A 27,337-nucleotide genomic window follows, 5' to 3' on the forward strand; every position below is an offset into this window, starting at 1 on the left:
TGTTTTTAAGTAAGTCCTTGCTTCAGCTGAAAAGCCTATTTACAGAGGTGCGCTGGTCACACTAGAGGGCATCCTAGAGTCACATTCAATCAAACACAAAGCCCGGATTTGCGGAGTTAAGACAAAATCAAATAATAATGATTCATGGTTGCTATGAATTCATGATACACGGTTAGTGTGTGAAATAAAACAAATATTCAGCTGCATGACTGTTCAAACATGCCCTACAAGGAGAATATTGTTTTTGTCTTCTTGACTTGGAAACCTTGGCCTGGTTTTATGAAGGGCCTGGGGTGTCACAGGCCTACAAATGCTAATTAAATAATAGAATAATGATTATATATGTAATTTTCATATGTGTCTGAGAAACTGTCCCTAAGAGACTAAATAGAGGACTATGAGAATATGTGCAATTTTAGAGGATAATGCTCTCTGATTGTCTCTTTTTTGTACCTTGCAAAAATGGCCCTAAAAAGGCCCTAGATTAGAAAGAAATTGTTACATGTGTTTAGAATGACACTGCATATCTTTCTCCAGGTCAGGCCAGTAGGGGTCACAGCCCCTCAGGCCAGGTCACTGTCCTATAAGCCCTGACACCTTACTAGAGGCTATGGGAACATAAATGGTGATAGTGGATACTCAGTTAGATCTGACACTACGAAACAAACTTGTAGATGTTACACTGCAAAATAGGCCATATTTCCAATATATTATTGTAATAGGCCCATTTAAAAAAAAAGATCAAACGTATCAACTTGCGGTAGCATTAACCTACCTGAACGAGAGCGACTCTCCGTTTGGGCTGTTCTGTGACCCACTAGTACCTTCCCCCGTCAGAAAGGAATAAGGCAAATATTGACACACAAACAACAGATAGGGGCATGGAAAGGATGGGGTTCTGTGACACAGGATAAGCTCATGGATCCAGAATAACACAGAATGTAATGGACTACTAACAACAATAGCACAACCGGAGCAATAATAACACTCATAGCAAAGGACTATATAATAGGGCTAAATATGGAAGCATCTATCTGCAACTACAACCAACAGTAACAATAAACACACCAAGTTACAATAACAGTAACAAGTCACTACTGCACGCACAAGTCCACTCAGAGAAGAAGTGAGGAGACTGTGGCCTGCAAAGTCTGAAGAGCTGCCAGGTGTCATGCCCCCTAATAACCTACCTGCCCTCTAATAACCTATTAGCAACCACCAATCAGGGCCAGGACACACAGGTCAGAGAGAGTTTGAGAGGCTGGTTTATAAGGTAGCCTAGACCCTCAGGCTCTGGGTCGTGGGGGATGGGGAGTGAAGTGTACAACTTGGGAGGTGCTGATAAAAGTCACTGGCCTATACATGAATGGACCTTGTTAACCACTTGGTGCATTTGTTTTAGGATATAAGAAATGTGGGGTTTTGGGTTGTGCAAAATGATCTGCTTCACCCTCTCCCAATAGCTGTTTATGGTCCGCCTCTTGGCAAGAACCAACATGCGACCAAATGCACCATGTCATTTGACACATATTTTCACTTTTTGCCCTTCACTTTCCCGTTGAAGCAGCAGATAGCAGGTAGTAACATTGGCTACTTTGCATACATGCATTGCTCATGAAGATTTCCAAATGCATCTGTGATGCGGTATGCAAAGTAAATCAAGAACATTTTCACGAGGCAGACGTGCACCAAATCACCGGAAGGTCAACCTATTTTGAGTGTTCATTGCTATCGGGATCCTTGGGACGCCCTTACCCAATTGAATTTGAAATGTAAAATGGTTAAGGTAAGGGTTAAGGTTAGGGTTATGTAAGGGTTATGGTTAAAGGCCCAATGCAGCCGTTTTTATCTCAATATCAATATTTCTGGGTAACAATTAAGTACCTTACTGTGTATTTTCTCAATAAAAATATACAAAAATATACAAAAATAGCTTTTTACTAGGACTGTCTGGGAATCGTCTGAGTGGGGAGATGAAAACTGAAAAGTAGCTGTTATTGGCAGAGAGGTTTGAAACTCTCCTTCTTATTGGTCTATTAATACATTTTCTGCCTAGTGATGTCACCAGACAGGCCAAAACTCCATCCCACCAAAACAGGCAGAAATTTCAGGCAGTCTTTTCAAACATCTCTTAAACTAAAAGGGCATCATACATTTCAAAATTGCACAATATTATTCCAACCACATAGTGTGGAAATACATTTAAAATTCAGAAAATCATGTTTTTGACTGCAATGGGCCTTTAAGGTTTTTGTAAGGGTTAAGGTTAGGGTAAGGGTTTAGGGTAGGAGTCTGAATAGGGAAAGGGAAATGGGGATACCTTATCAGTTGTACAACTGAATGCCTTCAACTGAAATGTGTCTTCCGGTTTAGGCTCCCGAATGGCACAGCGGTCTAAGGCACTGCATCTCTGTGCTAGAGGTGTCACTACAGACCCTGGTTTGATCCCGGTCTGTATCACAACCAGCCGGGATCTAGAGTCCCATAGGGAGGCACACAATTGGCCCAGTTTTGTCCGGGTTAGGGGAGGGTTGGGCCGGGGCAGGCCTTCATTGTAAAATAAAAAAAATTCTTAACTGACTTGCCTAGATAAAAAAAAGGTTAAATAAAATTATATATATATATGGTCTTGATGGTCTTGTTTCCGCTCTAACAGTGGGAGTCGTTGCAAAGACAGGAAAAGGAGGTGAGATCAGGTGGGAATATTGTAGCCAATGAGAGGGCAGGTACTCGTGTGTGAACGACAGATACATCTCAGATATAAAGTAGTTTTTCTCAAAGTTGCCAAAATGCCACGTGCGTCCACTTATATCAGAACATTCGTAACAACCTAGATATATTACGGCACTTGTATTCGATCAAATAAGCCTCGTTTAGCAAATTAGCAATCACATATTTTTGTTGACCAAATCCGACACTCTCAAATGCCTCCATGCAAAAAAATCCCCACATGGTCCGATTATCGCTATATTCTCGCGTTGATAGATTTGGACGGGAGTGGGGCTTCGCTTCGCCTCTGAGGCTACTCAACTATTCAACCTGCAGATGACCAAAGTCGCACTCGCAAGCAACGATCATCACATCAATTATGGTCCCCTGGACGGCCGCAGCAGTAGGCTACTGGTTTTCATTCTGATTCAGACCTGTGACTCCAGAGATCGGTTCAGGGGTACGCAGAACGTTCAGAGTGATTAAATGTAGCATATTGAAAATGATTGTAGCAATCACATTATCTTTAATGTAGAATATTGTAATACTGCATGGAATCGTATAGTGTTTTAATAAGATCTCTATATAAGTTCATGGCACATTCATAAAATAATTTATGACATCAAAGCTCACCACAGAGTAGCCGAGGCTATTCATGAATTCTTTCCTCTCTTCTCTCTGAAGCGTCCTTTACATATATTTCCACAATGTGGCGCTATATACTAATAAACCATATCTAATAAACCATATCAATGTTTTTCATATAGGAACATTTCTTGTCAAGTTTTTTTTCATTCAATAGGCTATGATATGTAGCCTACAAATCAGACGAAACGAAAAAAACAAACATTTCCAAAGTAACAAGGCTTGACTATGTAGTGTACCTACTGTACATAACATCATGAGGTATCATAATGAACAATAATGTAGTGAAGGTAATGAAAAAGAAAAGTAATAAAGGAAATGTTTTTTCAAAAGTAAAGAAACTATTACCATCAATGTTGTTGTACATGCTAGAGAATGCATTTCTCCCATGGTTGCACACTGTGGCCGAAAATATTTTACTACTGTACATCTCATTGTGAGCACTGTGCATGAACTGAATGTATCATTCCAGTGATCAGTGTGTGGCCTGTTAACTTCTGATCACCTCCCTGCAAAATGTGCAACACAACAAAAGACCTCTAAGAGAGCATTCTCTCCCAGGAGAGATTCACTAGTAGTACATAAATACTGTGTTTCCTTTGTAAGACACCGGCACTGTCGATGCAAGGCGGCACATGGAGACACATGTTCAGTGAACAAAAATTCAGAAGCACCTCCACTTATCTCCTTTTGTCTCTTCGTCTTTTAAACACAGGCCCAAGATAAGAACCCGTCTGTAGTTCCATGGCTTCGTGTCAAATGACCCTGCCCAATAGGACAGATCTCGGTGATATAAAAGCAGCTGTGCATATAAGTGATAGACACACTATCAGATAGTCACTATCTGAGAGACAGTGGGTCTCACTTTCACACAATTGATTGGACCAAACCTAATCTAATAAACAAAAGTTCAACTCTGATGTTTTTGGAGTATTAAAAGTGACGCACTTGGAAGATGCGAAAACTGCTGGAATTAATTCTGTTTTCAATAGGCTGGCCCGGTTCTAAGGGGACAATTTTCTGCTGAGGAGGTGATCTCATGATCAGTAAAAGATTTAACAAGTTTTTACAGTCAGAATGCGTAATCTGCGCGGGAATTAGGTTTGTGTTGAGGAAGCATGCGGTCTGGACTCACTGCAAAGGGTCATAGGTGACAGTGCAGACAAGTGACATTGATTTGTAGTTGTCAACACCAACGGGCCTTGCCTATGTGAGAATTCAAGATAATACATTTTTTTCTCTGAGCAATTTACTGTTTTCCTAAAAACATTTACACAATTTTGATGAAAATATTGCATCCATCTCCCTCATTTGCTGTCGTCAGGGCATCATACCATATGACATAACACTATTTATTTTTCCAAACAGACGTAGTGTTTACAGATATGTGATTCCATGTGACAATATTGATGTTTTCTAATAAAATTTCCTTACCGGTTGTGAAGGAATTTCACAAACTTTACTTCTCAAGGGGATTCCCCCAAAAAATGACTGTGGTTTGTTTAAAAAGGTTAAGGCACATATACATCATGTGTTTTTAAAATATGATGTGTGATGGGATTTCTAATCATTTTGGATGACAATCGTAGGGGAATGTATTGACTGGCTTTTTCCAGATTAAGGGGATTTTAAGATTTGAGAAACAAAGGGCTAATGTGTGGTAGAAAGATGAAGCTGGTAACCAGAGATAGGAGGTGCAATCCCATGGCAGACAGTAGGTAGCCATTTCATGGTTGGATGAAGGCAGTGTGAAAAGGTGAGTACGCTGAGCCCCGTTGCAAGGGCGAAGTATGAAGCACATGCTAGCAGTACAAGGGATTGTTGAAGCACTGTCAGCTAAAGACATACTCTAGTTCTGCTTAGGGCTGTTCCCAGGAACACTCAGCCAAGGCCCCAGGCTCAACACCCTGCTGTACTTTGAAATGGGATCTTTATTGTCCATAAAGTTTAAGCCAAGTATGAAGAATCAGTCTTCCCTAACAAAAACACTCACCCATACAGAAAGAGAGGGGGGGGGGGGACTACAAGTGGAGTAGTCATGTTTGCAATTATGCCTCAGTTAAATATAGACGAGGAGTGATAACTCAATTTTCATAACTTTCTTATATGATTATGAGTGCAATTCATATAAATAGCAGAGCATTTTTTGCAGGAATTCCAAAAATGTAAGGGTAGATTTACGTAGGCCAATTTTTTGGATTAGGTCAAATGCAATGTATTGCACTCAAAGCTGGGACATGAACTGTCTTCATGTGGTTAATAAAGAGAGACTTCAAAACTCGACACAAAAGTGCACCAAAAATGCACAGTTCAGTCTACTTTGAATTGTGTCCTACATGTGATCTGGAGTTTACTGTAGGTCCCACACACAAAAAAAAACTTTAGATTCAATGTCTGCTTTGTCACATGACCCAATGATGACCCAATGATGATACATTGAGGCTAAGTCAGATATCACTTCTTTTTTTAAATCTAATGATAAATGGAACTATCATTACCGTGACACACCTGCGGCTTAGACAAAACCCTTCCATATCTCACCTTTGAAGTTGGAGGAAATACAAAAGGTATGAATCAAACAGACCTGGACATGAGATAGCAGACAAGGCTCCTCTTCTTTCCTCTTAGCTGCTCAGGGCTATGAGAGAGAGAGAAATGAAAAATGCAAATGGGACTAGTGAAATGACCTGTTTGCTTGTGTTTATATTGTGATTGATTGGATCACTGTATTGGAATGCAGGGCGGATTCTTTGATGGGCTACATGAAGACAGAGTTCTTGAATTTCAAGTGGGATGCCCTTGGCAACTCTAAAAGGAGATAAGTAGATGGTAATCCTATCTAAAACATGTATGACACATGGGCACAAAGTGTCCTTTTGTCGTGAAAAGATTGTAAATAATTTATTAACGACTAATATGAAAAAAAATAGAATGTGAGCTCAGCAAAGAACTGAGAATGTTGACCAAACAGTATAATGTAAACAAATCATAAAATATATTTCAGCACAGATGGAGGTAATAGCCCAAAGATTACCTTAGGCTATTCGTCCTGAATAAATAAATAAAAATATAGATGAATGGATGAGCAGAAACATATTATCTCTCTCTCAATACATATTTTTGCTGAATAAGTTATTGCCTTTCCACAACTGTTACAGTTGCAATGAAAGTTGGCTTTACTGGTCTATTGGTCTACTTTATTTCGGAGAAAAACAACTTTGGGTCTACATAGTATGCATGTTCATATTATCAACAGATATAGGCAAATATGACAAAGGTATGGAACACCTGAAAGCTCTTATTTCTTCACTATAAACACCCAGGGGAAACTGTTTCCCTTTCTCTGCCATTCTGATGTAAAATATATTTTTGCACACAGTCAGGTTCTTCCAACTAATTATCCCGTTTTTCTGAGTGACAAAATAGGTTTTCACTTGGCCCGAAGCGACATCATACCAGGTGGGAGATGAGCGCATATCTTCTGCAAAGGAAGTACATTCCCACTTGAAAAGTGCATTAGAGCGCAGACACCCGGATAAATTTGTGGGTTTTGCGCCTACCTGTGAATCGAAACCGACACTTCGATGCCGAGTAAACTTTTACGGTTGTTACCAAGGCCAATAGATTATATTACTTTTGCACTAAAACGTTAGCATTGCTGGTCCTTGGGTTTACTTTTCTGCCCAAGGTCTGGCTACATTCCATCACCCCCGGGCTGTAGTATCCTTGCTGCCAGATTAAAATCGCTGTGCTATTGGAATTTGGGTGTTTTAGTTAGGACGTGCTTGTCACCTCTGCCTCTGGTATTTCAGTCTTGACTCTTTCTGCCAGAGAGACGACTATGAAGAGGTTAACACATTTCATCACGATGTCTCTTCCCTCCTGACCGTGTAATCGAACTTTAGTGGTGCATCCAGAGTCTTTCAAAGGACTTTTTGAGCATTTAGTGGGTGTGCTGAATCCTGCAGATTACGAACTCCGCAGGACATCCAATGAAAACAACAACACCTTAATTGAATTGGGGATTGGCGGCTCTCACTTTTTAATTTAACGTTGTTGTTTTTTTGAAGGACACTCTCTCATCATGACGATTCCATTATCTCGGACTCAACTAGCCCTGTTTTTCATCCTCTTATGTCCGGTCAATATCATTGGGTTATGGTGGTAAGTCATGTTACAAACAATTAACATGTGCGTCATATTTAGTTGCTCATGTAAATAAGGTTTCTTAGAATGCGGTGGTTTTGTCATCTGATGTTAAGTATGCTTTGCACGCGTCCATGTTGATATCTGGCTAAAGATTGGCATGATGTCAGGATGTACTAAAATACATGCAATTCTGCATTTGACTCAATTGATATAACCACTATTCAAAGAGCCTTGTATTGACAAGTGTAATAACATGGTAGTACTTTTGATGACCTTGACCGCATTGTGATGCATTTGGTAATACTTAGACTACAATTACATACTAATTAAACCTTTTGGGTTTCTTTATCTATTACCACCTTCCTACTGGAAACTCACTCAAAAAATTGTAATGACTGATCAAACAATTTCTAAAAAATGTCTTAACGAACCACAACATTTATCTTCAATACAGCATTTTTATTGTTGGTAACAAACTAATGTCTAAAATGTGGTTAAGTAAGTCAATGAAATCAACAATAAAAAACTAAAGTCCCTAATGTTATAACTCAGCTAGCCAAAAAGATTCAGCTTCAGCTTGTGGAGGTCTGCAATTGCCTGTTGTAAAAACAGAGATATTAGGGAGGTCAGAGTTGGAATTTTTTCCTGTGGACCTTGAGGCAGTGGATATGTCATCATAAAACAATTATTTGTTCAGTACTCTGAGATGTATGAGACTTAAAAAGACACAGACTGATTTTTTTCTTCATAAGTATAATCAATTAATTTGAGACACGCATATCTGAAGAGGGATATTTAACTAAATCAAACCTTTTCAAGTTTGAAGGCCAGCTATTAGTACTGCTAAACTGTGAACCTCTCTTCCCAAAGACAAAATTGGAGTACTCAGGTGAGCACACCTGGAGGTCCTGCAGTTTGACAGGACAAAGATGCTTTCTGTTGAGAGCTGTGCATGCCATCTCACTCCTGTCTCTCTGCTCCTTGTCTTTTTAAAGCAAATGGTTGTCAGCCTGACCAGACAGACAGGATGCCATTTGTGGGGGTAGATGAAACGTCTCTGAGATAAACCTCTTCTTTCAGAGCTTCTTTGATTAGGCTGTAATCATTTGGACAGAGAGCAGTGAGACCAGAGAATTTGGAATGCCTTTGCAAGTTTCAGGACAAGTAAATTCCCGGCCCTCCTGGCTGTGTGTGGGTCATAGTCTGGCAGGCAGCCAGGAGTGTGGCCCACAGGTGTGCATATAGCGTGTGCCATTTCCACTCATCCGCTCCTGGAATGGGTCCTGGGCCAAGCTTCAGCAATGCATCATCTGTAGAGAAGCACTTCATTATACCAGATCTTTATCATTATCAAATCAAATCAAACATCACATTTTATTTGTCACAATGCCCCGAATACAGTGAAATGCTTACTTACAAGCCCTTAACCAACAATGCAGTTTTAAGAAAGATACCCCCCCCCCAAAAAAAGAAATAAAAGTAACAAATAATTAAAGAGCAGCAGTAAAATAACAATAGCAAGGCTATATACAGGGGGTACTGGTACAGAGTCAATGTGCGGGGGCACCGGTTAGTCGAGGTAATTGAGGTAATACAGTGAGGGAAAAAAGTATTTGATCCCCTGCTGATTTTGTATGTTTGCCCACTGACAAAGAAATGATCAGTCTATAATTTTAATGGTAGGTTTATTTGAACAGTGAGAGACAGAATAACAACAAAAAAATCCAGAAAAACGCATGTCAAAAATGTTATAACTTGATTTGCATTTTAATGAGGGAAATAAGTATTTGACCCCCTCTCAATCAGAAAGATTTCTGGCTCCCAGGTGTCTTTTATACAGGTAAAGAGCTGAGATTAGGAGCACACTCTTAAAGGGAGTGCTCCTAATCTCAGTTTGTTACCTATATAAAAGACCCCTGTCCACAGAAGCAATCAATCAATCAGATTCCAAACTCTCCACCATGGCCAAGACCAAAGAGCTCTCCAAGGATGTCAGGGACAAGATTGTAGACCTACACAAGGCTGGAATGGGCTACAAGACCATCGCCAAGTTGCTTGGTGAGAAGGTAACAACAGTTGGTGCGATTATTCGCAAATGGAAATGGAAACCTTAATGACTTGGAGAAGATCTGCAAAGAGGAGTGGGACAAAATCCCTCCTGAGATGTGTGCAAACCTGGTGGCCAACTACAAGAAACGTCTGACCTCTGTGATTGCCAACAAGGGTTTTGCCACCAAGTACTAAGTCATGTTTTGCAGAGGGGTCAAATACTTATTTCCCTCATTAAAATGCAAATAAATTGATAACATTTTTGACATGCGTTTTTCTGGATTTTTTTGTTGTTATTCTGTCTCTCACTGTTCAAAGAAACCTACCATTAAAATTATAGACTGATAATTTCTTTGTCAGTGGGCAAACGTACAAAATCAGCAGGGGATCAAATACTTTTTTCCCTCGCTGTAGGTACATGTAGGTAGAGTTATTAAAGTGACTATGCATAGATAATAACAGAGAGTAGCAGCAGCGTAGAAGGTGGGGGGCAAAGAAAATAGTCTGGGTAGCCATTTGAATAGATGTTCAGGAGTCTTATGAATTGGGGGTAGATGCTGTTTAGAAGCCTCTTGGACCTAGACTTGGCGCTCTGGTACCGCTTGCCCTGCGGTAGCAGAGAGAACAGTCAATGACAGGGTGGCAATGACAGGGTGGCTGGTGTCTTTGACAATTTTTAGGGCCTTTCTCTGATACCGCCTGGTATAGAGATCCTGGATGGCAGGAAGCTTGGCCCCAGTGATGTACAGGGCCGTACGCGCTACCCTCTGTAGTGCCTTGCGGTCGGAGGCCGAGCAGTTGCCATACCAGGCAGTGATGCAACCAGTCGGAATGCTCTCAATGGTGTAGCTGTAAAACCTTTTGAGGATCTGAGGGTGAATCTCCTGAGGGTGAATAGGTTTTGTCGTGCCCTCTTCATGACTGTCTTGGTGTGCTTGGACCATCTTAGTTTGTTGGTGATGTGGACCCAAGGTACTTGAAGCTCTCTAGCTGCTCCACTACAGCCCCGTCGATGAGAATGGGGGCGTGTTAGGTCCTCTTTTTCCTGTAGGCCACAATCATCTCCTTTGTCTTGATCACGTTGAGGGAGAGGTTGTTGTCCTTGAACCATACGGTCAGGTCTCTGACCTCCCTATAGGCTGTCTCATCGTTGTCGGTGATCAGGCCTACCACTGTTGTGTCATCAGCAAACTTAATGATGGTGTTGGAGTCATGCCTGGCCGTGCAGTCATGAGTGAACAGGGAGTACAGAAGGGGACTGAGCACGCACCCCTGAGGGGCCCCCGTGTTGAGGATCAGCGTGGCGGATGTGTTGTTACCTACCCTTACCACCTGGGGGCGGCCGTCAGAAAGTCCAGGATCCAGTTGCAGAGGGAGGTGTTTAGTCCCAGGGTCCTAAGCTTAGTGATGACCTTTGAGGGCACTATGGTGCATTCTCACATAGGTGTTCCTTTTGTCCAGGTGTGAAAGGGCAGTGTGGAGTGCAATAGAGATTGCAACATCTGTGGATCTGTTGGTGCGGTATGCAAATTGGAGTGGGTCTAGGGTTTCTGCGATAATGGTGTTGATGTGAGCCATGACCAGCCTTTCAAAGCATTTCATGGCTACAGACATGAGTGCTACGGGTCGGTAGTCATTTAGGCAGGTTGCCTTAGTGTTCTTGGGCACAGCACCTATGGTGGTCTGCTTGAAACATGTTGGTATTACAGTCTCAGACAGGGAGAGGTTGAAACTGTCAGTGAAGACACTTGCCAGTTGGTCAGCGCATGCTTGGATTACACGTCCTGGAAATCCGCCTGGGCCTGTGGCCTTGTGAATGTTGACCTGTTTAAAGGTCTTACTCACATCGGCTGCGGAGAGCGTGTTTGTGTTGCTTGCCTTGAAGCGAGCATAGAAGTTATTTAGTTCGTCTGGTAGGCTCGTGTCACTGGGCAGCTCTCGGCTGTGCTTCCCTTTGTAGTCTGTAATAGTTTGCAGGCCTTGCCACATCCGACGAGCGTCAGGGCCGGTGTAGTACGATTCGACCTTAGTCCTCAATTGATGCTTTGCCTGTTTGATAGTTCGCCGGAGGGCTTAGCGGGATTTCTTATAAGCTTCCAGGTTAGAGTCCCGCTCCTTGAAAGCAGCAGCTCTAGCCTTTAGCTCAGTGTGGATGTTGCCTGTGGTCCATGCTTCTGGTTGGGGTATGTACGTACGGTCACTGTTGGGATGACGTCCTCGATGCACTTATTGATAAAGCCAGTGACTGATGTGGTGTACTCCTCAATGCCATCGGAAGAATCCCGGAACATATTCCAGTTGTGCTAGCAAAACAGTCCTGTAGCTTAGCATCGGTTTCATCTGACCACTTTTTTATAGAACTACATTTTACATTTTAGTCATTTAGCAGACGCTCTTATCCAGAGCGACTTACAGTAGTGAATGCATACATTTCACAATTTTTTTTGTTGTTTTTGTACTGGCCCTCCGTGGGAATCGAACCCACAACCCTGGCGTTGCACACACCATGCTGGCGTTGCAAACACCATGCTCTACCAATTGAGCCACAGTTGGTAGTGTCCAGGAGCGCCACCTCTGGATGAGCGTTTTCCTGTTTGCTTATGGCGGTATACAGCTCATTGAGTGCGGTTTTAGTGCCAGCATTGGTCTGTGTATGTAGACAGCTATGAAAAATACAGATGAAAACTCTCTTGGTAGAGACGTGTGGTCTACAGCTTATCATGATATACTCTACCTCGGGCGAGAAAAACCTTGAGACTTCCTTAGATATTGTGCACTAGCTGTTGCTTACATGAATGCATAGGCCCCCGCCTCGTGTCTTGCCAGAGGCTGCTGTTCTGTCCTGCCGATAGAGTGTATAACCCACCAACTTTATGTTCTTAATGTCGTCGTTCAGCCACGACTCGGTGAAATGTAAGATGTTACCGTTTTTGAATGTCCCATTGGTAGGAAAAACGTTCTTTCAGTTCGTCCCATTTATTTTTCCAGCGATTGAATGTTAGCTAGCAGGACGGAAGGCATGGGCAGATTAGCCACTCGTCGCCTGATCCTCACAAGGCACCCTGATCTCTTTCCGCGAAATCTCCGTTTCCTTCTCCAGCGAATAATGGGGATCTGGGCCTGGTCGGGTGTCTGTATTATATCCCTCCTGTCCGACTCATTGAGAAGAACTCTTCGTCCAGTTTGAGTTGAGCAATCCCAGTTCTGATGTCCAGAAGCTCTTTCCGGTCATAATAGACTGTATCAGCAACATTATTTACAAAACAAACAAAATAGCATGGTTGGTTAAGAGCCGATAAGACGGCAGCTTTCCCATCACAACACTAAATCAAATCGTGCACAGCACTGTTGCACCGCTGCAGTCTGTCACATGTTTGTCTTGCAATAAGTGAGGACAACACGAGGTCTCATTTCATCTGCTACTTCTCACTCCCATTTCAAAGCCATACCTATTTCTGGAAAATCGCATGATTTCCATTCAAGGCCAGAAGGATCAGATAAAGATTCAATGACAGGGCTTAGCCGGGGCTACTATGTACTCTGTTTCACCACAGAGCATGTGTCCTCCACCAATTTCCAGACATTGAGATTTTTCAGTGTGCGCGTAGACCTCATGTTGTCCTCACTTATTGCAAGACAAACATGTGATTTGAGTTCAGGATTTGAGTTCTAGAGAAGATTGTGCCATGGCTCGGAGACACGGACCAGAGAGCTGAACACAAGCCGCTCTCCAGCTAGCGTTCCAGCCTTGTCATGACTGACTTCATATACACCATAGCCGGCATAGAGAATTAGGATCATGAAATGTATTGTTTGCAAAGTGAAAAAAGCCCATATATCTATGGCCATGCACTTCATGATGTTACTTGAGGTCCACACAAAAATACAAGAGCTTATCTGCGAAAGATCATGATGGCCTACATAGAGACTGATTATTTGGATACATGTCCTTTATCAGTGTTTCCCTTTCTATTTTGGTCTCTGGTTATCTCTGTGATATTTCATGTGAGGCACTGTTTAGAGGGCTCTTGATTGCGTAGATTGGTAGTGCATCCTCCTTTCTCTTATGATTAGACTCTGTTTCACCATTATCGTGTCCAGGAGCATTACTGTGACTGATAAAGGGGAGGAATAATGACACATTGCATGGACGTGGAAGATTGATTGCTTATCTGATTTTGTAGTTCCTATATATGTGCTTTTATAGAGATTCCTATCCTTTATATTCAACACTGATAACATTGTGTTCCTCATAGTGTCCTGTTCAGGTCAGTCCTGGTTTGTGTTGATGCTGGAACACAGCATGGTGTTCAAGACAGAAAAATGTCTTCATCTACATATTGCCGGAGCCATATTCAGACCACATGATTCGTCCTTGCCAGTGTTCTAGCCGCTTCGGCTGCTCGTTTGATATAAAAGCCTCGCTTTTGAATTGGGCGAGGAGGGTTTGCCTTTCACTTTGACAATGACACAGGACTTGGAGAAGAAACTCTGAAACACGGTCTGCTTTAGTTTTTTTTTTTTTTTTTACGAGTCTACACCTCCTGCTGTAAAACCCGGTCCCTTTTTTTGTGTGTTCAGCTCGCTGAGCCAATTTCAAAGCTATGATCCTGGCTCAGAGATTCCCCCAGGTTTGAAGGCCATAACACATCAGATATTCAGGGGTTGTAAAGACTTGGTGTGTCTGCTAAGTTCTTTATCTGCACATGTTACTTACACAGGGGTGTGGAACCATTGGAGTCAGATCTGTGTAGGAAAATACTATAGCGCGCTGGAGATGTGTTCCCCTGTGATCCGTTTCTATAGAGACGTTGTCAATACATCATCAGTAACTGGCAGAAGGATGTCAGGATCCCAGACGTCGGTGACGCTGGACTGTCGGAGTCAAGTTCTCACACTTCAGTGAGGATAACTCACATTGTGGGGATTAAGCTACTGTTCACTCCCCGCTTTTAGGACAGTGTGAATTATTAGGCTTTCAATAATTTTCTATACTTAATCTGTGCAGCCATTATGCTATTTTGTGTACAGTATGTTGGCAGTTCAATTTTAGTTTTCCATGACGCTATGGATAAAAAAAAAGGTGCATCCAACTGTATTCAAATAATTGGTATTTTGATTGAATCACAGATATACAGTGACATTTCAGACATTGATATATAAATGGTTTCGACTTAATAATGTAATTGACTTACTGGAGATGGGATGCATTACATTTTAAGAGCAACGGTCCTGTGTCTCATGATTCTTATCAGACCGCAATGCTAGGGATTGGCAAGAGTGCTTGTTTGACTTCTTAAAAACAAACTCACAAGGCAGATGAATGTTATTAGTCAGGAAGATTAGCTGTGACAAGGGTGAGTGAAAAGCAATGAGGTATTCTCGCACACTCCTACTTCCACATAATGATAAAAACTGACTCGAGCTTTACGGATCACATCAGCTCAACTGGAGTCAGATGCAGAGTTATTGAATCGAGGGAACAGGGGGATAGGGCTGTTCTCACATTATGTCATAGCAACTGTCACGGGAAGTACTGGCAAGAGTTCACATTGTTCAACCTGAGGCCTGTACTCCCATTAGGAATTGAAATAAACAATTTTCCTAAGGGTAAACATACATCTGTCAATGCTAGGTAAGAAACCCGGCAATTAAGATGCAGCTCTCTAGCTCCTTTTTCTGTTTCCGCATCACTGCAGATTTACTATTTCTCTCCACACCCGATGTCAAGTAATCAAACTGCCTAATAGGAGAACACATACATTTAGCTTCAGTGATACTTATATGTAGTAAGAGTAAGACACGATCACATCATAATGTTATGCCCCTGTAGTGTGATTTGTAGTCACAGTCAATCTGTTGTATACTTCCCTGTAGGGCAGTGGGGAGCCCTCTAGTCATGGACCCCAATAGCATCTGTCGGAAGACCAAGCGGCTAGCGGGCAAGCAGGCTGAGCTGTGCCAGAACCAGCCAGAGATCGTCCACGAGGTCGCCAAGGGTGCCAAGCTGGGTGTGCGGGAGTGCCAGTACCAGTTTCGTTTTCGCCGCTGGAACTGCACCAGTCAGAACAAGTACTTTGGCAAAATACTCCAACAAGGTGAGTGAGGACTTGTCATTATGGAAAATAGGACCCTATGATAATTTCCCCCTAATTTATCCAATAACTCTACATACAATCACTGCCTGCCTGACATAGAAAATAATAATCTAAGTGCCTTTCAAATGGTTTAACAGTGTCTCACTTAAGACGTGACCCCTTGACCTTTGAGTGCACAGCCAATGGCCTCACTTCAACTTTACTCTGATCCAAAGTGCAGTGGAGAACAAGGCCAGCTGTTGTATGTTAACAAGGCAGATTTACACTTGACTGCTCCTCTTTTGCATCAAATTACAAACTCAAAATTATCTCCTAAATTGCTTCTCATATAACCATTGATCTCTAACATTGCCGGTGCTCTTTGAACTGAGTAATAAAACGAATGTAGGCCCTGCTACTATGCAATTATTGTCTTGCTTTTTGTACGTTGTCTCCTCCCGTTGCACTTTTCTATGCTTGGTTAATAGAGACCATTCTGTGTGTACCAACAAGGAAGTGTTTTGTCAACAAACCACCGTTTAGCTCCAATATAGTGTATCCTTTATTGGTTTTATCTTCTACTATCTAGCTAATGCATGCCCTCAGTTGTTTGAAGAATCTTTTGAGCAGGTCTTTCATATTCAAAACAATTAGAGTACCGTTACAAGCATCCTGCTGGCGTTGACAGAATTCCTGTTCTTTACCGTCATTAATCTGACACAAGAAGTGTCCATTATAACTTTCCCTTAAAGATTTTGTCTCGAAGAACCGCCGCTTAGTTTTAAAGACTAAATTCTGAGTAAAAAATATCTCATGCCATAGCCATTTAAGTCATTACAGATGAAGCCTTTAATCTCTCGAGGCAAAGCTAAGTATTCCGCAGGCGCTTTAAAGTAACTTTGTTCGCTCGGTGAGGAATATGTGGGTATTAAGATGATTCCTTCTATAGTGCTAGATGATATACATCATCTTCCTGTAAACTGTGGTTTGTAATGTTCCTGTTTTGTTGCTGAGAGTCAGCAGAGGGCAGAGTGCCTGTGGTGCGGTTGGTCTCCTCTAGTCAGATGTTGATCCAAGGAACAGCTAGAGCATTGATTTGACCTGGTTTTATGTGACCGCTCTTACTGGACTGGGCCCGGGTTTCCCGATAGCGACGGAAATTATGCTTCCAAAAGTGTTTTAACGGTGCATCTTTCCTACAATGGCCGAAGATAACATGAGTAACATGCGTTTCCCAAAACACCACGCAGAAAGAACGTTCACTAAGTGCGTCGTTGGACCATGTGTCGATACTGAGAGGAATGAAAGAAAGGCAGCGCAGCTCTCTGATCAGCTTTCTCCATTCAAATCTTACCTTAACATTATAATTATTCCACAATACTGACGACAGATCAGCTCCTAGAGAGATATCACCATATGGCTGCAAATATTGAGGTGGCTTATTCTAACGCTTACCCTATAATAATGCACTAAATCACAGATTAATTTGGCACTTCATTGCACACGTTGTTACACATCATGAAGTATACCAAGGCGTTACAGACAGTGTAGCCTACAAATAGAACTCAATTAACTGAACAATATATATATATATATATATATATAGGCCTATGTTGCCTATAGCCCTGCTTAATTCTTTTTTAATGCATTCATCTCATTTTCATTTGAATCATCTTTTTATTCTTCGCTTGTTCAATTGCAAAGACAAATTTGTGTTCTAAACAGCTTGATTCTATGTTTAGCAGAGATCTTCTGTGTATAAAGTGATGCGGAACTGCAAAAAATGATCTAACAACTACCTTAGCTGTTCTATGAGTGGTCTGAGACAGTTAGTAAATAACAAGTGTTTTCAAGTGCAACTTTACTTATGAGGGTTTTGGGAAACAACTCGGATATTTAACGATGCTCCTACGAAGGTTCTAACGAAAACCAGTTAAATGTAACTAAATGTAATCGAAAAGTAATTTACGTCATCTCCAAAAGTAATTATTTATCACGAGAGAGCCATAAACAATAACTAGTAATGCTGCATACTCCAAAAAATGTTAGTAGCTCACCTTTCTGGTAAAAAATAGTTATAAATTGCTGAGGTGTAGCCAATTTTGAGGACACAAGCTCAAGCACAGTACAAATACGATAAAAATATGTATGTATTTTGTATTCAACAAAACTGTATGAATAAGGCTCAAAATGACTTATATGCTTTCTAAATATAGTATAATGAAGTTATAAAATGACTAACTATAAGATTTCACCCTTCTAATAACTGTAAAATACATATTTGTATGTTTAGTGTTAGTGATCAAAACATCTGCCTCCACCGCTGTGAACGTCTCACCAAGCTCTAGCTTGGCTTCCTAAACTCCGTAGGAGTTCATCTCATCTAAGACAAACATAACGTGTTTTTTGTTTAAAATCGATTAATTATTTTAGATTAATGGCTATTTTGATCTCTGAATGTGCTGTTGTGACGAAATCACTCTCTCCTGCTGCACTATGATATAAGGATTGCAGGCATGTGCTTTGTCAGTGGCTGTGACGTAGGGTTCAGCCAGGAGTTGATAGACAGTCGGAAGAGCGAATGAAATGGTAGGAGGGACATCCCAGCTTCAAGTGGTTTCATATTTCACATCCTACGTCACACAGGCAGACAAAATATACTACTGTGTCTGTAGGAACCAGGGCTATCGCTCAATGCAAGCTATGTTGATCGACAGTGTCCACAGATCAATTCGTAAGCCAAAAATTTGATCGGAACCTGTAGCAGAACAACGCAGACCCCTAAACAGGGAACTTTACATCTAAGAGGTTTTAAGATGCTTTTGGGAACCCAGGCCCTGATTTGTTCCCAGACAGACGGATCTAAATAGCATCTTTGTAGCTTTAGTTGAGTGTAAATTTGCTGTCAGTATAAGGATTACAACATTAGCTACTCCTTTCACTGAGAACTGGAGAACTCAGTGAAACTGCTTGCCAAAATGGCAATTAATCATAAATTCCTCCTTGTCTATAGGTATGGCTTAAGTGCTCCTATGTTTTGAAGCATTCCGAACAATTACCAAGATGTAGCTCTAATGACCATTTGTCAGTGCAGGAAGATCTGCAAGGACAGGTTCACTTCCTCACATGCACGCGGCGGGCTGGGGGTGCTGTCCAAAGTAGCTTACATCTTTCTCCCATTGCAAAAATAACTGGAGGCTTTTTCTTCCTATATTCAAACATATAAACCAGAGCTGTTGTTGTGTTGACTTATCGATGCCAGGGGTTGCCAGGGGTTTGCTGTGAGCTATGCTGGCTGCTTCGACATGTTGTCTCATGGTTGTAATGAAGTAATTAGACATGCTCAGAGACAGTATGCAGTTGTGACAAGATAGAATAATCATAATTCTTCTGCCACCTCAGGAATTTTGCTCGTTATTAGCTCTGTTAAAATGCTCCTGCTTCTGTCTGCTTCTCTGTCAATCATCATTTGGGAGCTTTGCATCGTCTGGCCGGGGGGGCGGAGAGGGTTTTCTCCAGACTCCTGGAGAGAAAACAAGCATCACACATTTTAGGTCTTTCACTATCTGTCCTTTCTTATGAATGTGACACACTTAGTCTGTGTCCCAAATAGCACCCTATTCCCTATATGATGTACCACATTTGATCAGGACCCATAGAACTCCGGCCAAACTCTCTGGATGAGGTGAGACACTGCGGCACAATGTCATAACGTCAATGAAATGATCCCAGTTAGACATGGGATAAATTGCACTGTAACATTTATTTTTTGTTTCAATTAAATATGATTAAGTAATTTGTTCCACTGTCTTTTTTTTTTGTTGTTTACTCAACTTTTTGGTCAAAGTGTTACCTGAACTTAACAAATTTGGCACCAGCATGAGAAAACATAGGCAAGAATTCAGTCAACTTAAAGTGATGTGTTTGCTCAAATGATCTCATATGTTCATTCAACTAGGGTAGCTGGAGTCTTTGACAATTTGTCAGAGGAAGGTCCTAAAAATTGTCAAAGACTCCAGCCACCCTAGTCATAGACTGTTCTCTCTGCTACTGCATGGCAAGCGGTACCAGAGCGCCAAGTCTAGGTCCAAAATACTTTTTAACAGCTTCTACCCCCAAGCCATAAGACTCCTGAACATCGAATCAAATGTCTACTCAGACTATTTGCATTGTCCCCCTCTTTTACACTGCTGCTACTATCTGTTATTATCTATGCATAGTCACTTTAATAACTCTACCTACATGTACATATTACCTCTACTAACCGGTGCCCCCACCCATTGACTCTGTACCGGTGCCCCCTGTATAAAGCCTCACTATTGCTATTTTACTGCTGCTCTTTAATTATTTGTTACTTTTATTTCTTTTTTTGGGGGGGGGGTATTTTTCTTAAAACTGCATTGTTTGTTAAGGGCTTGTAAGTAAGCATTTCACTGTAAGGTCTACCACCGTTATATTCGGCGCATGAGACAAATAACATTTGATTTGAACTAGAAACAATTATTTGGACATCTTACCTTAAAAAGGCTGTGGAACTAGTTACACACAGTGCTTTTAACATACAATGTTTTCAACGTACAGATTTGACACACATTGACATACTTGATTACATTGTGCATGTATACGGTAATTAGTATTCAACATGTCCTCAACCTGGTATTTGAACTCAGAACCTCTTGGTTCACAGCATTACAATATTCCTGCTACACCATCATGTCTGTGTCAATTACTGATTTCACCTGTACTGCTACACTTTGCACTTCACTGTAAATCTCAGCTCTGTTAAAAGTACACTCAAGAAAAACTATTATATTCATCATAGTGATTAAGGAGTAACATTAAAACAGAGTAATATGCTCCACCAACATTAGACAACTATACAGAAAAACCAAAAATGACTTCAATAAGTCAATCAAATCAACGATGAGAGAATAGTCAGATTAATTGATAATCGTCACAGACATGGTCGCGTAGCAGGAAGCTTGGAATGCCATGAACCAAGAGGTTGTGAGTTCAAATCGTAATTAGTGTATGAATGAACATGCGAAATGTATGTCAACGTGTGTCAAATATGTACATTGAAAATGTTAAAAGCACTGTGTGTGTAACCAGTTGCGCACCCTTTTTTAGTTAAGCTGCCCCCCAGAAACAAGTTTAACAAACACCATTTTTGCCAGTTTTCTCAAGTTGGAGCTAAGTTTGGGCCAACTAAATGTTTTAGTTCAGGTAAGACTTGGACCGAAAAGTTGAGTAAATAAAAAAAAGACTGTGGAACCAGTTACTTAATAATAATTAGTTGAAACACCTAGATTTTTGGGGGATTTTTTTTGGGACAAATATGAATGAACATACAAAACGTTACACACCACTGCAAACATTAAAGTCATGTACTATCCACTTATTTTAAGGCAATTACTTTTCTTGGTAATGATCTAACACCGTAATTGCCTTAATCTCTGTTATGTTAGAACCGATTAGCCCTGAAGTGTAAATTACACAGGGCTGATCCTGTGTCAGGCCCTGGCACTGATACGATCAAAGTGGAGATGTTGCTTCTTCTCTCGGTTCTAAACTCAGATAATGAGGGTGTAATGGCTTTGTTGTATCAGGTAACACCGTGCAATTTTAGATTACACTCTCACGGGTCCACTGGGGCAGACAGCTGCTCCAGGAGTTAAGCTACTGTAGCTAATCGTTTCTCTTGTTTCCTCAATGTAATCTTTTTATTCACACCTGCATTAAGGCACAGTATTGTGCTTCCGTTGAACGCCGATGTTCAGCTACAATCTATACACTCTTAAACATTCCTCTGGTTGCAAGTTGAGGGCTTGAGTGGGGTCATATGGCCTTGGACTCTGCCTGATGAAAGAAATACTGTATGTGTTGATTCAGAGATCAACAGAGCAGCTGCATTTCGTCAATTATCGGATTATAGTCAAATCTGTGCGATATATGGCTACGCATCATTTTTAAGGTGGAATGTGTGTCGTTTTTAGTAAGTGTGTTTGTCGGTTTGATGCATGTTTAGGGATTACTTGGTTTACTCACTGTTCTGTAAGTCTCAAGGTAATAGAATGGATTTCAGAGATGCAATGAGATATGTGCGGTACAAGACTTGAACTTCTCCTGGACTGTGGCACAGGGCAGCAAAATCAATAAACCAAAATGATTCACACTCATCAAGGCTCTGTCACATTTACTGCTACATAGAGGGGCTCTGGGTTACCTCTATTATTTTTAACCTGAACGCATGCATCATTGACTCAAAGATTGAGTATTAAAAAAATATTGTCTAATTCCTTGCGAAGCCCCTTCTGGCACCAAGTGATCTCCCAGGCAGGCCCAGGCGTAAGCTGCTGGAGAATTTTTGGGGAATTTGTGTCTCTGAGGAAAATATAAAATGGTGTTCATTCAAATCAAGATATTTCTTTTTTAATTTTTTCATAACCTCTTCTCTCTTAGTCATGTAAGCATGTTTTTATTATCTTAGTCAAAGTCAAACTGAACAGAAATACTTTTTGATTGTGTTATAAAGTTTCATTTCACTTCTATGAATTAAACGTCTTCTTTCCAATATAGACACGATGATTGCATTGCTCATGATAAAGATGAGCGAGCAGGGGCTAAAGACGAGCGAGACTGAGGGACATTACTGAAACAACCATTACTGTAGCTTGTCTAGACATCGACCTCCTCAGAGATTCTGTTTTAATCTCCGCCTCTCCAACTGAAACAGTAAACAGGCGTGACTTTTAGACATTACCCATAATCCCTCTATGGACGCGTCACAAATGGCACCCTATCCCATATATGGGTGTGTCACGATCGTCAAAAGGAGTAGACCAAGGTGAAGCGTGGTAAGTGTTCATCCTTGTATTTATTTTAACCTCTAGGGTAGGTGGGACGAAATTATCCCGCACTATTCAACAGCCAGTGACACATCAGAGCGCCAAATTTAAAATTTCATAATTCAAAGTTCTCAAACATAGGACTTTTACACCATTTGAAAGATAAGACTCTCATTAATCTAACCACATTGTCCGATTTCAAAAAGGCTTTACAGCGAAAGCAAAACATTAGATTATGTTAGGAGAGTACATAGCCAGAAATAACCACACAGCCATTTTTCAAGCAAGCATATATGTCACAAAAACCAAAAACACAGCTAATGCAGCACTAAACTTTGATGATCTTCATCAGATGACACTCCTAGGACATTATGTTATACAATACATGCATGTTTTGTTCAATCAAGTTCATATTTATATCAAAAACCAGCTTTTTACATTAGCATGTGATGTTCAGAACTAGCAACTAGCATACACACCACAAACTTCCGGTGAATTTACTTAATTACTCAACATAAAACGTTCACAAAATACATAACAATTATTTTAAGAATTATAGATACAGAACTCCTTTATGCAATTGCGGTGTCAGATTTTAAAATAGCTTTTCGGCGGAAGGACATTTTGCAATATTCTGAGTAGATAGCCCGGCCATCACGGCTAGCTAATTTGACACCCACCAAGTTTGGCCCTCACCAAACTCAGATTTACTATAAGAAAAATTGGATTACCTTTGCTGTTCTTCGTCAGAATGCACTCCTAGGACTTCTCCTTCAACAACAAATGTTGTTTTGGTTCGAAATAATCCATAGTTATATTGAAATAGCTCCGTTTTGTTCGTGCGTTCAGGTCACAATCCGAAGGGTTTCGCGCGAGCGCATTTCATGACAAAAAAATTCAAAATATTCCATTACCGTACTTCAAAGCATGTCAAACGCTGTTTAAAATCAATTTTTATGCGATTTTTCTCGTAAAATAGAGATAATATTGCAAAAGGCGACGTTGTATTCATTCAAAGATTGAAAGAACAAAACAAACGACCGTCACGTCAAAATTGTCAGACAGGGCACTTCCTGTATGGAATCTTCTCAGGTTTTGGCCTGCCATATGAGTTCTGTTATACTCACAGACACCATTCAAACAGTTTTAGAAACTTTAGAGTGTTTTCTATCCAAATCTACTATTATATGCATATTCTCCTTTCTGGGCAAGAGTAGTAACCAGTTTAAATCGGGGACGTTTTTTATCCGGCCGTGCAAATACTGCCCCCTAGCCCCAACAGGTTAAATCAGAACACTAAACACAAAATAAGAAACAATGATAACGACCGTCACGTCTTGCAGGCTTAACAAGCAGTACAAAAATAAGATCCCACAACTACAGGTGGGGAAAGGCTGCCTAAGTATGATTCCTAATCAGAGACAACGATAGACAGCTGCTTCTGATTAGGAACCATACTCGGCTCAACACAAAGAAATAGACACCATAGAATGCCCACCCCACACCCTGACCTAACCACATAGAGAAACAAACAATTTCTCTCAGGTCAGGGTGTGACAGTACCCCCCCCCCCCCAAAGGTGCGGACTCCTGGCCGCAAACCTGAACCTATAGGGGAGGGTCCGGGTGGGCATCTATACTTGGCGGCGGTTCTGGTTCGGGGCGTAGCCCCCACACCGCCCGCTGATCCCCCCGCTTCTGTGTCGCCGGAGGATCCAGACCGTGAATCATCGCCGGAGACTCTGGGCTGCAAGCCGCCGCTGAAGACTCTGGGCTGCAGGCCGCCGCTGAGGACTCTGGGCTGCAGACCGCCGCTGAAGACTCGGGGCTGCAGACCATCGCTGAAGACTCGGGGCTGCTGACCGTTGCTGGAGGCTCCGGACTGGGGAGCGTCGCTGGAGGCTCCGGACTGAGGAGCGTCGCTGGAGGCTCCGGACTGGGGAGCATCGCTGGAGGCTCCTGACTGGGGAGCGTCGCTGGAGGCTCCGGACTGGGGAGCGTCGCTGGAGGCTCCGGACTGGGGAGCGTTGCTGGAGGCTCCGGACTGAGGAGCGTCGCTGGAGGCTCCGGACTGGGGAGCGTCGCTGGAGGCTCCGGACTGGAGAGCGTCGCTGGAGGCTCCGGACTAGAGAGCGTCGCTGGAGGCTCCGGACTGGAGAGCGTCTCTGTAGGTTCCGGAGAGGGGACCGTCGCTGCAGGCTCTGTGCCATGGATCATCACTACAGGTTCCGCGCCATGGATCATCACTGGAGGCTTTGTGTCATGTATCATCACTGGAGGCTCCGGGCCATGGATTATCACTGGAGGCTTCGTGCCATGGATCATCCCTACAGGCTCTGGGCCATGGATCATCACTGGAGGCTTCGTGCCATGGATCATCACTGGTGGCTCCGGGCCATGGATTATCACTGGAGGCTTCGTGCCATGGATCATCCCTACAGGCTCCAGGCCATGGATCCTCACTGGAGGTTTCATGCCATGGATCATCACTGGAGGCTCCGGGCCATGGATTACCACTGGAGGCTTTGTGCCATGGATCATCCCTACAGGCTCTGGGTCATGGATCATCACTGGAGGCTTCGTGCCATGGATCATCCCTACAGGCTTCGGACCATTGATCATCACTGGAGGCTTCCTACGTGGAGCTGGAACCGGTCTCACCGGACTGGGGAGACGCACAGGAGACTGGGTGCGCAGAGCAGGCACAGGGGGTACTGGGCCGTGGAGGTGCACTAGAGGTCTGGAGCTTAGGGCTGGCACACCCCGTCCTGGCTGGACGGTTATTTTAGCCCAGCAAGGGCGGAGCGCTGGAACAGGACGAACTGGGCTGTGCTGGTGACCGGGGGGTACCGTGCGTAGAGCAGGCGCAGGATAACCTGGGCCGAAGAGACGCACTGGAGACCAGATACGCTGAGCCGGCGCACTTCTTCCTGGCTGATGGCCAACTCTAGCACGGCAATGGTGAGGAGCTTGCACCGAGCGCACCGGGCTGTGAGTGAGCACTGGCGACACAGTGCGCATCACCGCATAACACGGTGCTTGCTCGGTCACCCGCTCCCCACGGTAAGCACGGAGAGTTGGCTCAGGTCTCAACCCCGACTTCGCCAATCACCCCGTGTGCCCCCCCCCCCCCCCCAATTTGTTTTTGCCGCTGCCTCTCGGCCTTCCGTTGTTTCCTTGCCTGTCGATCTCGTCGCTGTTCCTCCCTCGCTGCTTCCACCTGTTCCAGTCCAGGATCCTTTTCCATCCAGGATGTCCTCCCATGTCCAGTCATCCTGCCCACGCTGCTTGGTCCTTTGGTGGTGGGATCTTCTGTTATGATCGTCAAAAGGAGTAGACCAAGGTGCAGCGTGTTAAGTGTTCATCCTTGTATTTATTTTAAATCAGAACACTAAACACAAAATAAGAAACAATGATAACGACCGTCACGTCTTGCAGGCTTAACAAGCAGTACAAAAATAAGATCCCACAACTACAGGTGGGGAAAGGCTGCCTAAGTATGATTCCTAATCAGAGACAACGATAGACAGCTGCCTCTGATTAGGAACCATACTCGGCTCAACACAAAGAAATAGACATCATAGAATGCCCACCCCACACCCTGACCTAACCACATAGAGAAACAAACCATTTCTCTCAGGTCAGGGCGTGACAGGGTGATTCTACAGAAGAGGGGTACATTGCTGTCCCACCCCAAAAACAACTATTTAAAAAAAAGTTTATGCCTTGGAATGCGTTAATTCATTCCAAGGCAATAACAAACATATTGTTACATTAATATAGTACAAAGTCATTGTTTATACACCTATTTCTATTGAGAGGTGGCTGTCCCACACCCTGACTCCTAAACTTCATGTTTGAAAATAAAGCAAATCATGATTTATGATTTTTTTTTTTAACCCCTATTATTTCAATAGAACATGTTGAGTTGTTCTATAATTACATTGAAAGATGATGATCTAATCAGTAGTTTTGTAAGTTTTTTAAAGATCTTTCCAAAAAAAATGCTGTCCCAGCTTTTGATGACACCTGCGAAACACACACATTAAAAGACTGCCGAATTAATTAAGTGATAATGCCCGAGAAGCCGGTGTTTGGAGGATATTGGCATGGGTGTTGTTAGGCCTGAGACGAAGTGCCAATATATCCTCCAAACGCTGGCTTCGAGGAACATTATCACTTTTATACAACGGGTTACCAACATATTCAAATAATGATTGACATATTTTCATTAAAAACGTTATTTTGATTCATTTCTTCATATTATTTCATCCTTCCACAATATATAGTCCAGACATAAATCTAGGGTTGCTACCCAAGCCGGGCTGGTCCTTCGTTTTATCGTTTCGGTTGCCAGAGACTGTCAATGTCAGTTGTGCGGAGGTGAGGATAGAGTCAGAAGCAGGACACAGAACTGAATAAAATAACGTACTTTACTCTTGGAAAAAATCATAAGCCAATAATCCACACAGGGATAACAATCCTGACACAAACAACTAACACGAAGACAAGAAACAATCACGCACAAAACATAATGAGAACCAGAGGGTTAAATAGGGAAATAATCATAACGAGATGGGAACCAGGTGTGAACACTCAAGACATAACAAATGGAAAAAGAAACGTGGATTGGTGGTAGCTAGAAAGACTTCGGCGGAAGTCGTGACAGTATTCCCCCCCCCCCCCCCCCCCCCCGCGCGACGACACCGGCTTCGGGGACGACCCGGAGGACGAGGCGCAGGGCGATCTGGGTGGAGACGGTGGAATTCCTGCAGCAAGGAAGGGTCCAGTATGTCCTCCACCGGCACCCAACATCTCTCCTCCGGACCGTACCCCTCCCACTCCACGAGGTACTGAAGAC

At 42.5% G+C, this 27,337-nt stretch overlaps 1 protein-coding gene across 1 annotated transcript in view; it reads left to right on the forward strand.

The window, feature by feature from the left end:
- The first annotated feature begins 6,774 nt into the window (after positions 1 to 6,774).
- LOC115160681 (protein Wnt-6-like) overlaps positions 6,775 to 27,337 on the forward strand; it is a 35,066-nt gene continuing 14,503 nt past the window's right edge. Inside the window, exons 1-2 of the mRNA XM_029710930.1 lie at positions 6,775 to 7,518; positions 15,430 to 15,650. Of these exons, the coding sequence (XP_029566790.1) occupies positions 7,439 to 7,518; positions 15,430 to 15,650 (301 nt within the window). The 5' untranslated portion in view covers positions 6,775 to 7,438. The remainder of the gene's footprint in view (positions 7,519 to 15,429; positions 15,651 to 27,337) is intronic.

The sequence above is a fragment of the Salmo trutta genome, chromosome 24, assembly GCF_901001165.1.
Source record: "Salmo trutta chromosome 24, fSalTru1.1, whole genome shotgun sequence".
Taxonomy (NCBI): domain Eukaryota; kingdom Metazoa; phylum Chordata; class Actinopteri; order Salmoniformes; family Salmonidae; genus Salmo; species Salmo trutta.